Source organism: Solanum tuberosum, unplaced genomic scaffold (assembly GCF_000226075.1).
Source record: "Solanum tuberosum cultivar DM 1-3 516 R44 unplaced genomic scaffold, SolTub_3.0 scf00042, whole genome shotgun sequence".
NCBI classification, from domain to species: domain Eukaryota; kingdom Viridiplantae; phylum Streptophyta; class Magnoliopsida; order Solanales; family Solanaceae; genus Solanum; species Solanum tuberosum.
Genome location: NW_006238967.1, coordinates 954,545 through 969,078, shown reverse-complemented (window position 1 = coordinate 969,078; position 14,534 = coordinate 954,545). Strand labels below are relative to the sequence as shown.

General features: G+C 34.7%; 1 protein-coding gene across 2 annotated transcripts; it reads right to left on the bottom strand.

The window, feature by feature from the left end:
• Positions 1-2,131: 2,131 nt before the first annotated feature.
• On the bottom strand, positions 2,132-13,117 carry LOC102579830 (ADP-ribosylation factor GTPase-activating protein AGD3). 2 transcript variants are annotated; one of them, XM_006343123.2, is made up of 19 exons: positions 12,707-13,117; positions 12,509-12,585; positions 11,649-11,749; positions 10,643-10,713; positions 9,490-9,552; positions 9,082-9,126; positions 8,197-8,262; positions 8,005-8,052; positions 7,799-7,894; positions 7,679-7,720; positions 6,748-6,963; positions 6,480-6,611; positions 6,176-6,400; positions 5,969-6,055; positions 5,552-5,887; positions 4,349-4,494; positions 4,175-4,268; positions 3,005-3,453; positions 2,132-2,804 (listed from the first exon to the last, which is right to left on the bottom strand). In XM_006343123.2, exons 1-19 carry the CDS (start codon positions 12,749-12,751, stop codon positions 2,690-2,692), a joined length of 2,454 nt encoding a protein of 817 aa, XP_006343185.1. In that variant the 5' UTR covers positions 12,752-13,117; the 3' UTR covers positions 2,132-2,689. The 2 variants fall into 2 exon arrangements, with proteins under 2 accessions (XP_006343185.1, XP_006343186.1); XM_006343124.2 differs by having other exon boundaries at positions 4,175-4,259.
• Between the last annotated feature and the right edge of the window lie 1,417 nt (positions 13,118-14,534).

Sequence of the window (14,534 nt, the reverse complement as noted above, 5' to 3'; positions counted from 1 at the left end):
TATAGCGAAAAAAAACCTACAGATAATAGTGGTAGAAATAAAAGTTTTGCTTACTAAAGAACCAAATGTAATGAATTCAACCATTTCAGCATCATTATGAGTTGTGGATTGAGAGGTGCAAGAGTAGTAATGTCGCATTGAAATTAAAATTAATTTTATTTGTTTATATGAAGAAACCTGTAGAAAGGGACAAAAGAGAAGATCATTTCAATCATCATTGCTGAAATTTTTAACAGAGTTAAAAAAAAGTCACCAAAATAGCAAAAAGAAATTGTCATAGTTACATGAATCACTATGACTTATAGTAAAGATTAATTAAGCTCCATGAAATAGGAGGAAGAAAACTTTGAGAAATAAAACAAACTTCATAAGAAGCTTAATTAATGTATTTGAATTCAACTACCCTATAGCGGAAAAAAACCTACAAATAATAGTGGCAGAAAATTTCTCTATTTATAGACAACAAAGGGTAGTGTGAACAAATGTTTATTGTGCCTTATCGGAAAGGTCACAACTCTTTGGAAAAGTTACAACCCTTTGGAAAGGTCATAACCCTTCATAAAAGTCACAATTTTTCATAAAAGTCGCAACTCTTCATAAAAGTTACAACTTTTCATAAAAGTCACAGTTTTTTATAAAAGTCACAGTTTTTCATGAAAGGGGAAGGCTAGTTTTGAAAATAAATAATTAAAAGGGAATTTTGGTTTGTGATGGCGCCACGTAGGCAGGCCTAGGATTCTCTTATATATATATATGATATATGATATGATTTGTGTATGTTAATGACTTGAATATCATTGGCACTCCTACAGAGCTTTCAAAAGTTGAGTGTTTGAAGAAATAATTTAAAATTTAAGATCTTGGTAAACAATTTTGTCTTGGCCTATAGATTGAGCATTTGACAAATGGGATATTTATTCATCAATCAATATATACTAAAAAGATTTTAAAGCAATCTTACATGGATAATTCACACCGACTGAGTACCCCGATGATTGTGAGATCAAATAAAAGTTCATTCCGACCTCAAAAAGAATGAAGAGTTCTTGGTGATAAAACTTCATATATTTGTGTTATTAGGGCACTAATTATACCTTGCCAACAATATCAGGTCAGATATTTATTTTGCAGTAGGTTTATTGCCCAACAAGAAGATATTGAAAGGTGTTAACCATATATTCATATATTTTCAAGGAACAATTGGTCTAGGATTATTTTATTCTAATGCATCCGAATTAGAAATGATCAATTATACAAATGTAGGATATATTTCTAACCCACAAAAAGCCCGATATCAAATAGGCTATATAACATATTGAGGTACAATTATATCACGATGTTAACTGAAGCAAACAATAGTTGTCACTTCTTCAAATCATGTAGAGATGATGGTTATTCATGTAACCAGCTGAGAGTGTGTGTGGTTGAGAACAATAACTCAACATATTTATATTGTAATTATGTGATCTTACTTAGCAAACAAAAAATCCAACAATATTGTATGAAGATAGTGTTGACTGCATAACTCAATTGAAGGGAGAATACATCAAAGGAGATTGAAAAAGCATATTTTATCGGAAAAATTTTTGATCTTTAATAAAATGGTAAGGTAAATGTACGACAAATTTGTTCAAGTAATACTTGCAAATTTATTCACTAATGTGTTGTCAACATCAACATTTGAGAAATTAAGATATAAATTAGAATGTGTTATCTCTAAGATCAATTAAAACTTTCATCAAGAGTAAAATTTTCCTTTAAAAGCTTTAACAAGCCACATTATCTATGGACATTCAAGGAGAAATATTATAAATGCATGTGGATTTCTCTTTCGTAACTCTATTTAAAGTCCATGTACTAAATCAATGAACATCATTTAATTCTTGTAACTTGAAAAAATATTTATTATTAATAGGCGCATGAAAAAAAGTGACACAATGACTTAACTCTCTATCATAGCTCTGTCTTTATGGAGTACTCGTCAAGCTCCAAGTAAAATTTATATATTTCTCTTTCTTTTACGACATAAATGATATATTTAGACCATTTCCAATTGTGTTTATTCTCTTCTTTTTCTACCACGCAAACAAGTTGGTACAGCGAACACCACAATAATAATAAGACTTACCTCTGGACATACCAGTGGGCAAGTTCATAACCATACACCACCAAATGTACTAAACCAGTGAAGGGACAGGCAGGCAAATCATTTTCCCTCAGTTAAAATAACACTTACATTTAGATATACAAATTACAAAGGCTACACCACAAAAGTTAAAATTAACAGCAAAATGTACACAAAATACCAGCACCCAAGGCCAATGCCTAGAACCTGCCACAAAAAACTCTAAAAACAAAAACCAATAAAACTGCTAAGTGAAAAAACAGCTTTACAACACAAAAAGACTGCAACCCTCCAATGCATCTGACCTCCAAAATCAAGCATGAAAGACCACCCTAACATTTTACTTCAATAGAAGATTCGGACGCGTAGTCCCCAGGAATCTTGCAGACCACAACATGCAACATTGAGGACCCTTGATGCACAAGCAGCGGTGTCTTTCAATGGAGATCTGTCAGCACAAAATTTACTAGCATAATTACAAAGAACTGAAACCCTGGTTTCATTTCAAACAAAGGGTACAGCTTCAATCTCTGTCCACGTTTGGTATATACTCTCTTGAATGTATTAAGCATTTGCGTCTGACAAGAGATTAAGGACATCAACGTCATCAAAATTTGAGCCCAATGCAAGATCGTAAGGGGTTTTACTTTCCCCATCCAAAGCATGTGGATCAGCACCCCTGCAGTTAAATCACACACAAGGACAAATTTTAACAGATGGAGAATCCCATTGCTTACTGATACGGTTTGCAGAAGGATAAGTCTGTAAGGAAGATGCAACTTCCCATTGGAAGATTATTAAGAAATATCACCACCTAGCCCAATGAAACATTAATGAGGAAATATATAAGAATAAGCACAGAATGCTACATTTGATTACCTTGCAAGAAGCAACTTAGCAAATGCAGCTTTGCCTCTTATAATACACCAATGAAGTGGTGTCTGACCACTTGAATCTGAAGCATTTACATTTGCACCGTACTGCATAAGAAGCTCTAGCATCCCTAGGTCAGCTGTTTCACAAGCAAGGTGTAGAAGGGAGCACCCATCGAAGTCCCCAACTATAAGCCTCTCACTTGGACTTGCCAAGTCCATTTCTAAGCAAGTAGAACTCTGATCAGTGTATGGTTGTTCTTGTAACAGCATTACTTTGGCAAGGGTTAAGGAAGAATTAGACACAACTTGCCTGTAAAGAGCATTAACGTCTGCTTCAGAGCTTACAATAAGGCGATACACAGCTTTTTTATCATTAGCTCGAACTGCCTCCCACATCATTTGTGCCGCAGTGTGACCGTCCTTCGTCCGACGAACAAATGATTTATCTGCATACTGTGATAATGGAAAAAATATTGAATTAATACTAACCAGGAAAGTATTACCAAAGTTATAAAAATTAAAGTGAAGCCAATGCTATTGGAGAAAATGAACATATTATGCTTGAAAGACAGATTTTTTCTTTTCAAGTTAGACAGCCAACAATAACTCAAGTCTCCCATAAACACAAGGGCTGGCTTGCATGCAAGCCAAATGACGTAGGTGCACTTGAGTGTGTTGAACTTTAAAGACATCATTCCCCACAAACTACAGACTATGGATGTGAGAAGCAGATTAGGTTTTTTGTTATTTTGTTCTATAATTATTTGGGTTTTCTCTTTTTGGGAAGGGGGGGCTATGGGTTGAAGATTGAATGTCATATTTGTCCTTCTCCATAATTCGATTCCTCGGGTCACTGTTACCGAGCTCCCAAACATGTCAAGAGACTTTATTTCTAAACACATGATATCCATAGAATTTGTCAAAATCAGGGCTCCAAGAACAAAAACAGGACAAAAGGAATCTTCTTGATGGCGTTCATCTCAGACTGCACTTTTCAAGCTAGTACTTTGATATCCTTGTAGACTCACAGTGACAGGAAACTTAAAACATTACCACAAGATCTTTCGTCATATAACTCTTCACACAACCAAAGATGTCTCTTCTACAAATCTGACAGATGGAAAAGCATTAAACAACACATTTTTATAAACAATTACGGAGAATGATGGTAGACCTTTGCATGGATGAATTTCTCCTTGGTTGAAATGGGATCAGCATGACTTGGCTTGCTGATGTAGAGCTGTTGCTGTTTATCAGATCTGTATGAGCTTCAGTTTCCAATGTTTAAGCTATATCAGAAAGATGAAGATAAACTTCAGACGAGAAATGATTTGAGCAGGTAACTAACCTGGCAGCGGAAACATTAACTTGGAAAGCACCTCGAGCTTGCAGTGACTCCTCCCAGACTGAATTTGCAAAGGTATTCCCCAACGACTGAAATAAAGCTATAACAGAAGGCTCCCATACTTTGACATCAAGTGTGAGTGACCTCACCTGCAGAGAGATGATCACAACTGAGGACAAGATGCAGAAAACCAACTCAATGCACCAATATAAATGTTATAAGGGGTCGTCGGTAGCTGGTTAGAGTTTTGCAGGTATTAGAAATGTAAGGATTAGTTATGAGTGAATCTATGTATTATTTTATGCAGGTATTAATTATACATACAGGGATAAGTTATTCATGTATTAGTTATTCCACCTTCTCTCTTGCATAAATTAATACATAGATTCCCTCGTAACTTATACATGTATTAGTTATGCAGTTTCTAAATTGTCAACCAAACTTCGTATTAATTTTATGCATGAATAATAACTTATTTCCAATATACCTACCAAGCATTGTATAAGTTATACGGAAATTAATACATGGATAACTTGTTTCTTATCCGGCTACCAAACGACCGCCAACTGGTTGTTAACTACAGAAAGGCCATTCAAATGCAATGTTCAGAGGAGTTTATACAAATAGATGCTCAAAACACACCTTTTCTAAACAAACTCCAACTGTCAGAAATAAGAAACTGGCATGCATCCCTTGCAAAAGTTAGTCTTAAGTTTCATAATCTACCAGTACACCAATATCACAAGTATCTTTAAAGCTACCATCAAGAGAAGCACCAGAAATTTCATTTTTCTGACTATTCAGCTACCTAAGGAATTTTAAATAGTCAAATATATTGGAGCCATGAACCAGGCAGAAATACATGGGTGTCAACCTCCTAAACAAACAAACTGGTTTTCAGTCAATAAAAATATGAGAATAAGAAACAACCTTCTAGAAGATCTTGTACCATTCTACTGCTTAAAAGTATGAAATCTTAATAAAACTCTACAATGTTAAATACAATATAAAATCCATGGAGTTGCTAGAAGACACTTTTGGGCTTCCCAACTTTAACTTTTCTAACTAGAAACAAATGAATATGCACCTAAAAGAAATAAATTTTAGATCCTATGAATGTGCATAGAAAAGAAATTAATTTTAGATCCCAGCAAGAGGCAATATAGCCTGTGGCTAAATAATACGTAGCAAAATCTAAAAGTTCACCTTTGATATATGCACACCAAGATTACGATGAACACCTGAACATTCAATACAAACAAGAACACCAAGATTTAAAGATGCCCAATCTGGTTCAGCAGCACCACAGTCAGCGCATCTATCATTCCCGCATACTCTACGTAGTGTGGCAATTGGCTGTTCAGTTTTTGGAGCAGATCGTAGCTGTTGTGAATTTCTGAAAGGGCGATCATGATGTGCTGAGATAAGCCTGTCAGATGGATGGTCTTCAACTGCAGGCGGGTCAAAATCTGAACTTTCAAATGAACTGCTCTCACTGGCAGATCGATGATGACCACTTCCCATAGGACTGGCAGTCAAACACTGAAATAAAGAGCGTACATTGTTATTGATTGTGCATCGAAGTAAAGGCAACAAAAATGTATAGCAGCTTCCAATAGTTACCCTGTCAGGGGCCTGAGAACTCAACAAAGAAGCAATAACTCCTGTTATTTTCTCAATCCAATCCATTTGGTCCAAGGCACTCTCTGCCTACAATAAGAGGGAAACCGGTAAATTTTGATCTCACAAGTCTAGCACAAACTCCACCCTGAAACAACAGTGCAATGGTTGGCATGAGATATCCAAAATGAAAATTCAATAGCAATTCACCTGCAAGGTGTAGCTCTTTGTAGGGGAGATAATCCTGAAGCAAAACCGCAGATCTGATTGGTCAGCATCAACCTTTATAGTTGATGTCAAAAGGTTTACAGTATGATGAGCAACAGACTTTTCATCATGTACACCACCATGATAATGGGACGAAAGCCAGCGACTAAGAAGTCCAGAACCAAGCTCTGAACTATTTCTCTGGCCAGAATGTTGACTACCTGACCCCTGCAGATCAGAAAGTGTCAATAGATCACAAATTAGGGTTTGATGGTATTCCTTTTACATCCCAGCCTATAATACTCACAGATGGTTTTGTGTTCTGTTTGCGATAGTAGTACAACATTCCACGGCTATCAAGAACAAAGAACCTTCTTTTCCAGTCTCCCCGCAAATTTGATGAGCGCTTTGATAGATAACCTTGTCTAATGGTTTGAACCTGAAAGACCACTGTAATTTTAGCTGACTATAGGTGCAAAGAGTAAACAAAAGGAGTACTTAAGATCATGAAAGCAATAATAAAGGGTACAATAAAGTTAGTGCAAAGGTTTTCAATGATATAATAGTTTCAACACCTTTCCCCTTGCAGCAGATTGCATGACAGCTTCTATTTGCTTGTGTGAACTTCTGCCAATGGCTTGTATACCATCTCCATTAGGAGATCCATTAGAACCATTGGACAACCACCTGCTCTCTCGATCTACTTGTCTCTTGTATTCTTGCATCTTTTCATTAAGAGCTGCCTTCTCATAGTTGGAGCGTTCTCGAGACTGCTGTGCGTAAGTCAGGACCTGCAAAAAAATAAATGACACTTGAATATCTACCACCTAGAGAAAGCAACAGATGTAGATTACTATTTATGCATTTCAAATATCATGTCACATCGGCATCAACTCAAGCGTTCAATAACTCCCAATTCCAGTCATTCTAGGTCACCTGACAAACAATGAATCAATGCTACATAATACACTCCCTCTTTTCCAACTTATATGTGACGCAGTTTGACTCGATATGGAGTTTAAGAAAGAAACCAACTTTTGAAACTTGTGGTCTTAAACCCACAATAATATGTGTGAATACAAAAGGTTCTCATTAAGGGTAAAATAGGAACTTCAAAATAAAAATTATTTTCAAATATAGAAACTGCCATTCTTTTTGGAACGGACTAGTAATGAAATAATACTGCGTAAATGGAAGAAAGGGAGTAACACATAAGAAATAGTCCTTGAAACATTACAAGAATGTTTCCTGTGTGTGTTGAGACTCATGAGACATGAAAAGTGCCAGCTGGGACCATTTTAAGTATAAAAAGAAAGAAGAAAGTGAAGATAGTTGCAGAAGGATGCAAAGTATTCTCATTTACCGTTACTTAAATGTAAATTTTGATCATTAACCTTTCTGTAGGAAATAAACCAAAATTTGTTGCTACCTAATCTGTGATTTTAATTGAAGCGACCTCAATCAAATATCAAATTGCCACCAATGAAACCAAAAACAAAGACAAACCTGATTGATATATGGCTCCATCTGATGCAAAAGCTCATATCCCTAAAAGATAGAAATAGAAATAGAATGTGAGAAATTGAAAACAAATAGGCTAGAATATCCCCCAACTGTATGACATGCCTGTTTGAAATAACGAAGATGAGCATCCATTGTACCACTAACTGCTTCCAGGAATTCAAACCGTTTCTTTGCTTCAACATTAGAAAGAGCGGTTACCTGGATTTAGGATTCAAAAAGAAAAAAACAAGTCAACAGGCCATTGCTATTGTGGTAACACTTTTTGAATTGAAAAGTCTAAGAGATGCTCTAGCTCCAGATTCACTCACCAAACTGAATCGAGCTTGCTCGAAAGTTGATCTTGCATTATGAAGTTCCTGGAAGAGTTATAGTCGTGTTAAGTAAGTTTTTTTCCCTTCCTTTATTTTCAAAGTAGGCAAAAATATGTGCAAAAGTTAAATAAGAGTGACTTCAGAAGGTTATAGGCAGTATGAATGGTTAGCTGCTATGTCTGTCAATACCTCCTCCAGTAAACTGGCAACATCACTTTTTGTGCCTTTCCTTAGTGACAAAAACTTCTCGCGGGCCTGCAGCATGGAGCATATAATGTTAATTGATATAATAGAAAATCATTAAATCACCAACAGAGAAAGTGTAAAGTGTTCCTATTATTTAACTCAGAAATCCAATTATCTTGCAAGTTTTTTGTGCAAACTTAAAGAGTTCCTTCAACCCCATTGAAGTGCTTAAATATATCACCAGGAGAAATTTTTAAATGGGAGGAAATGATCAAGGTAAACCAAAATATCGTGATAATAGATATGTAGTGGCAATGCATTACAACATTTTCTGAAAATTAAGTCTTTTAATCCCATTGCCAACATATAGGAAGGTGTGGAGGACGTGAATTAGGGTAGAAGGTTAGTAGGTAGGAGTGTGTTCATGCTAGTAGGTAGGAGTGCATTATCTTGGTGCCCTTACTAGTAGTCTTAGTGTTGTGCTTGTAGTTTCTTGTTCTTCGATTTTGTTGATATATGTTGTTTCGTGTAGTTCGATTGTAGTATTATTTGGTTGTAGTACTGTTCTGCTACTATTTATTGTTTTGTTACTACCTATTGTCTCTTGTACTTCCATTACATCTTTCTTTAGTCTGTTTTTGTCTTGAGCTAAGGGTCTATCGGTAACAGGTTCTCTAGACTCTACCTCACCTCTGAGGTAGAGGTATGGTTGGCGTACAGTTTGCCCTCCCTAGACCTCACTCTGTGGGAATACACTGGGTATGTTGTTGTTGTTAATAGAGGAATAATCTCTGCATACTGAATAGTTATCTACAGGAAAAAATATATCTTCAGTTCATCAGATAGTGAAATTTCTAATCATCTAATGAGAATTAGGAATAAGAATACCTGATCATAAATTAGGCTTGCCTTGTCAAAGCGCTTCCGAGCTTCCTGCACAAAGAGAACTCCTTGTAGCAAATACTTACACAACCGTTTTATATTTGGGTATGTAAGCCCACAAAATCAGGTTTTTCACAAATAGATGTTTTTGTTCATATTTAAAATGACCGAGAAACCCACAAAGGCCAATGGCGCATTGTTCGAAACTCGGCAGATAATGGGCCCACCCTCCACATTATCCACTAAAATACCAGACTTTTGACGATGGCAGGGTTCAAAACTGCTATGTGTGCCTAACCCACAGAGCACACACTTCGCTCAACACTAGACCAAAGTCATGGGACACTTACATATCCTGAATTAGTAATTAAAAATGCCTTTTAGAATAGAAAGGAAGTAAAAGAATGGTAGTACCTTGACATCTTGCAGATCTATGTTAACAAACTGCAGTAACCGATCATTCAGCATGTGCTCAACCTGAGAAGACAGTATGAATGTTGGAGAAGTAGGCAATTAGTTAAATGCATATGCCACTATCAGACTAAATAGATCACTTGCAGTTCTATTTTTTTTTTCTAGGGTCAACTTGTCTGTATCTCAACCATTCCATCGGGTTCCTGCTACCTCCCAACAACACAGGTACCAGATAAATCTGCCCTCAAATGCTTAGGCAGATGAGAAGAAATCACTTGCAGTTATATTTTTGTTCTTTCCACAGGAAGGAGAGCCTCGAAGGAGGAAATATCTAGAAATTAGATGATAGAATGAGTAGAGTCCGCCAGGCAAAAGAATAAAATGTCAAAGGGATCAGAAAATTTTGCAAAAGTAGAAATACAACAGCAAATAATTCAACTAGCACAAGAAGAATTTTCATAAATTACTGACAAACAAAGTCAACATTCAAGTTTGCATAAAAGGAGAGAGAAAAAGAAGAGGGAACAGAAAAAAGAACCATATTTCTTTTTGATCAGGAAATAGAACCATATTTCTTAGGTCGCAGATGGTGAAACTCAGAGTTAGTGTTCTTAGGGGTCGTTTGGTGGGGAACTAGTTATCCCAGGATAATTCTGGGACAACTTATCCCGCCATGTATATGGGATAACTTATCCCATCACTATGTTATAAATGGTGGGATAAGTTATCCCAAACATGTCAACCAAACAAGGCATCAAAATTTTATCCCAGGACTATTTTTTTTATCCTAGGACTATTTATTCTTATCCCTCACACCAAACGAGCCCTTAAAGTAGATGGGCAAGATTTTAACACAGATATTGTGGAAATGAGTGTCGAGGACATAATAGAACTCAAAATAGAGCTCAATCAAAATGTGCTTACTTAGTAGCCATACACTGCATATCAAGGTGAAAAGTAACTGGTCAAGGGAATAATTCAGAAGCACACCCCACAGCAAAGGGTAATATTGAATAAGATGTTTTGAAGTCATCTCTTGAAAGGCAACCAATGCTGCTTTCTGCCCCAAATAAGGAGTTGAGAAATACAGCATCAGAAGTAATATTGCGGCAATAAAATGAAATTGAGAAACAAAAGATACTGAAAACTTTACCTGTGACCGAAGAACTTCCTTATAAGTCCCGATTTCCCTCAGTGCAATAGTAAATTTAGTCATTACAGGACCTACATTTAGAACGGAGTAAGTGACTGAACAATTAATGGGTCATTATTCAACTACAGATCACATGTTGAAACTATTACTTGCAAAGTGAAGTGGGGAAGGATGAATTCATAAAGGTCAAAGCACTATAATTAGAATATTGAAAAGGTGTCTCTGCATTTAGTAGAGCCAATCTCTTTATGCAGGTCAGACAAACTTTTGATGAAAAACGCCATTTAGCTGATGCCAAAAATGAGGGGAGAAAAGTTGTGGAGATTTTCAGTCGGACACTAACTTATACTTTCTGGATACTTTGTAAGTGTTGCAAAGCAGAAGATCTTCATTTAAGTCTCACTATCACTAACAACTATAGTAAATTCTACTTAGTGAATAAGCACAACAGGTCCAGGAAGTTTTCTCAACGCCCATGACATTCTCGTCAAAAATGGCATGTGAATAATTGCAGATGTGATCCCAACTCCAGATTACATAAACAAGTACCACATTAAACCAATGATCAAGTCTCATTGTCCAGTTCCCTCAAATGGTGATACCAAATAGGCAGATACTAAAGAAACCAAAAATAAAATAAAGAATAGAGAGGGACTTGAGACTACAATCATGATAGTGGATGACTTTTTTTTTGGCACTAGTCAGTGAATTAGTGGTCGTTGAAACATCTATAGAAGGTTACTGGATTGTTTTCTGAAGGGAATGGCAAGGATTGAAAAAATCATATATTTCCCAGACCATAATTCCATTGCTCTGTGAGATGTCTCTTCATCTATGAACCCACAAGAAGTGCATCTCATGTTTTGCGAATTGTTATCAACACTTGAAAAAAAATTACAAAAGTGGACAGAGAAAATGGTGTGTGGAGTGCTGATCCCATTGCTCTAGGATAAACATTTGTAGCTGCGAAACATCATATGAATATATGTACCAGCTCTTTACATACCTCCAAATGCAACACTGATGGGATCATTGTGCCCCCCACCAAATGTTTCCAGGGCGCTCGCGAAAGCAATATCTCCATCATATCCCTCTCCAAGTCCTTCCCTGAAAGTAGAACAGAAAACTGGATACTTGAAAACTTCTACAAATTCACCAAGGATAGGAAAAGAGGTTGGATGTTTATTAATCAACAAAACAACCATAAAAGGACTTATGAAAGCAAACTATTGAACTGATATAAACACTCAATCCCTATAACACAAATCATCAAACTTTCACTATGACCTTGCCCATTGACAGGCAGCTGAACTACCCTGCACTAATCTGATAAAAAGGCTGTGGATTTTATGCAACACTAATGACTTCCCAAAATAATAGGTTTCAACTAGTAGAATTTTGGGAAAGATACATCAACAAGATTCTAAGAAGATTATTAAATCATTTGTTGCAGACACCAGGAAGCATACCTCTTTTTAGCTAGCAGAAGACACTCTTTCTTATTCTTTTTTCTTCTTTCTAAAAATTAGATTGTGATGCAAAACCAACTAATTTAGAAGTTCATAGTTCAATAAAAACTTCATTATCAGAAAGAATCTACAAAAATGAAAATAGAAAGATAAAAATCAAGCAGTCATTTGGGCATTAAGTGATACCACCAGAAACTAATGATGTCAACATTCCATTTAAGGAAATGTGTAGTGAGATGAAATGACATTCATTTAGAAAAATTGAATTTCTATTAAAACAGCAATTACTGTAGATTACTCACTATTGCGTCAGCATTTTCCATAAGAAACCAAATGAAAAAGAACAAAGCATACTTTATCAAGCCAACAATAAAAAAGAAAACAACTGAACACTCACGTATATTTTCGACATCCTTTATAGAATTTCAAGCTTCTTTCTCTTAGTGATTCAGCACTTTCTTCAAAACATTGCAGCTGTTTCACCCAAACCACAATACAAAGTGAGAGAATGTAAAAAATTTCATAATTATGGATCTTTAACTAGTGAAGCAATAATTAAGAGCTAAAAACAAAGCAAAAGAGTAAAAGAAGCAACCTGTTTACGGAACATGGGAGAGTCATCGAGTTTACCAAAATGCATGTTTACAACACTGATTCTTCTTTTCTACACCAATTCTCAATTAACATTACAAGACACCATATCAAAGGATGTTCGATCTTGCCCGATTTAAACTTTTACCAATTGCCATAACAAAGATCTACCATTTCAACTGTCGCTATCGATCTCAATTGAGTAGACAAGAGCAGAGCTCAACTGGTAACCACAAATCAAGGTGATGAATGGATGTTGGTACAAAACCCTAGAGAGGTTGGGTAGAAACCCTAGAAATGGAGAGAAAAGAAAACTCTTGGGAACTGATTATAATGTAGTAGTAGTATTGTTGTCAGCAGCAGCAAACTTCTGTAGAACTTGCCATTCTCTTTATAATTAACCATTTTTACTAAACTTGTTATACTTTACTTTACTTTTAAAAGCAGCTAAAAAGAAAGAAACTAACGGATCTTCGTTCTAATAATATTTGTTCACTATACTAAAAATAATATTTATTCAATTTAAAAGAATATTTCTTTTTATTTTTTTATATATAATGGGACTGTAAAGAGGAGAGAGACACGGTTACTTACAGTGCGACGGGGGACAGACAGACAGACATTGTTACTAAAAAGACTAGCTTCTCTTCGCTTTTCCTTTTCTTTCAAAATATAAATAAAAATAATATAAAAAGCACTTTTTTATATATATAGTATTTTGAAATTTTGAATTTAACAATTACTATTCTAATTAAATTGAGATACTTTATACTAAATGTAAAACCAAAAAAATCAGTTCTCACTTTTTATTTATTAATTAATGTTGACAAAATAACCTCTCTTTTGAGGGGTCGTTTGGTAAAATGTGTAAAAATAATATTAAATAAAATATATTAGCAATGCTTGCATTAGTTATGCATAGATTATTTCTTATGTATTGTTTGATTTAATGTATTAAAAATAGCATGCATTATACAAAAATATTTATTTATATAAATATCCTCTACAATTATGGTAAAAAAGATGTAAAAGAGATTTGAAGGATAATTGTGTCTTTAAAATGCTAATGCATGCATTGAATCATTTTTCATTACTAATACCTAGAATCCATCGAACTCTCTAATACACAATAAATTGTATAACGAATTAGCATGAAATAGTGCACCAAACAAGCTACTTCTAATAAATAAAGTTAATACATGTGTTAATTTTATTAATACACCCTACCAAATGACGAGAATGTGATAAGATATATGTACTTGCCATCTTTTTTCAAATCCTATTTTATGAAATTTCATTAAATATGTTATTATCGTAAACTTTTTGCCCATAAAATATAGAGACTATATGCTTGCTTTTAGCTCTTTTGTGGATATATATATATTTGTTATGCTTTTGTCTGGTTATGTATTATGTTATTTTTATTTATTTATTACATTTGAAAAAAAAAGTTTTTCAAAGAAAAAATCCTTGTGAGACCTCAATAACTTTCATTTGAAAATATTTTAAAAAAAATATCACTGAATTCATGTTTTTTAAAACATTACTAACAATCACTCAATTATCTTGTTTTATATAATGTTTAGTTATACTTCTGCAATTTTGTTGTTAGGATCAAATAATTTTTTAATTTATTTAAATCTAAAGGTGTTTTAACAATCTTGCTTCGAGAATTTATTTTTCAATTTTAATCATATGTTGTTTTTGAATGCTTAGTTGTCCTAAACAATTTGACCACTTTGTTAATTCTTTCCATCCATACTTCATAGTATTTTTATATCACTACACTGTAATGATCAACTGTGATGTGTCATTAATGTTTTGAAAAATAT

What these genes read in the sequence shown, in the direction of transcription:
- LOC102579830 (XM_006343123.2), bottom strand. Translation starts at nt 12,751, where the DNA reads ATGCATTTTGGTAAACTCGATGACTCTCCCATGTTCCGTAAACAG. An exon ending in AAAGGATGTCGAAAATATAC is followed by an intron (nt 11,750 to 12,508) that starts GTGAGTGTTCAG and finishes TTCTACTTTCAG; the next exon opens with GGAAGGACTTGGAGAGGGAT. An exon ending in CAAAGAGCTACACCTTGCAG is followed by an intron (nt 6,056 to 6,175) that starts GTGAATTGCTAT and finishes CTCTTATTGTAG; the next exon opens with GCAGAGAGTGCCTTGGACCA.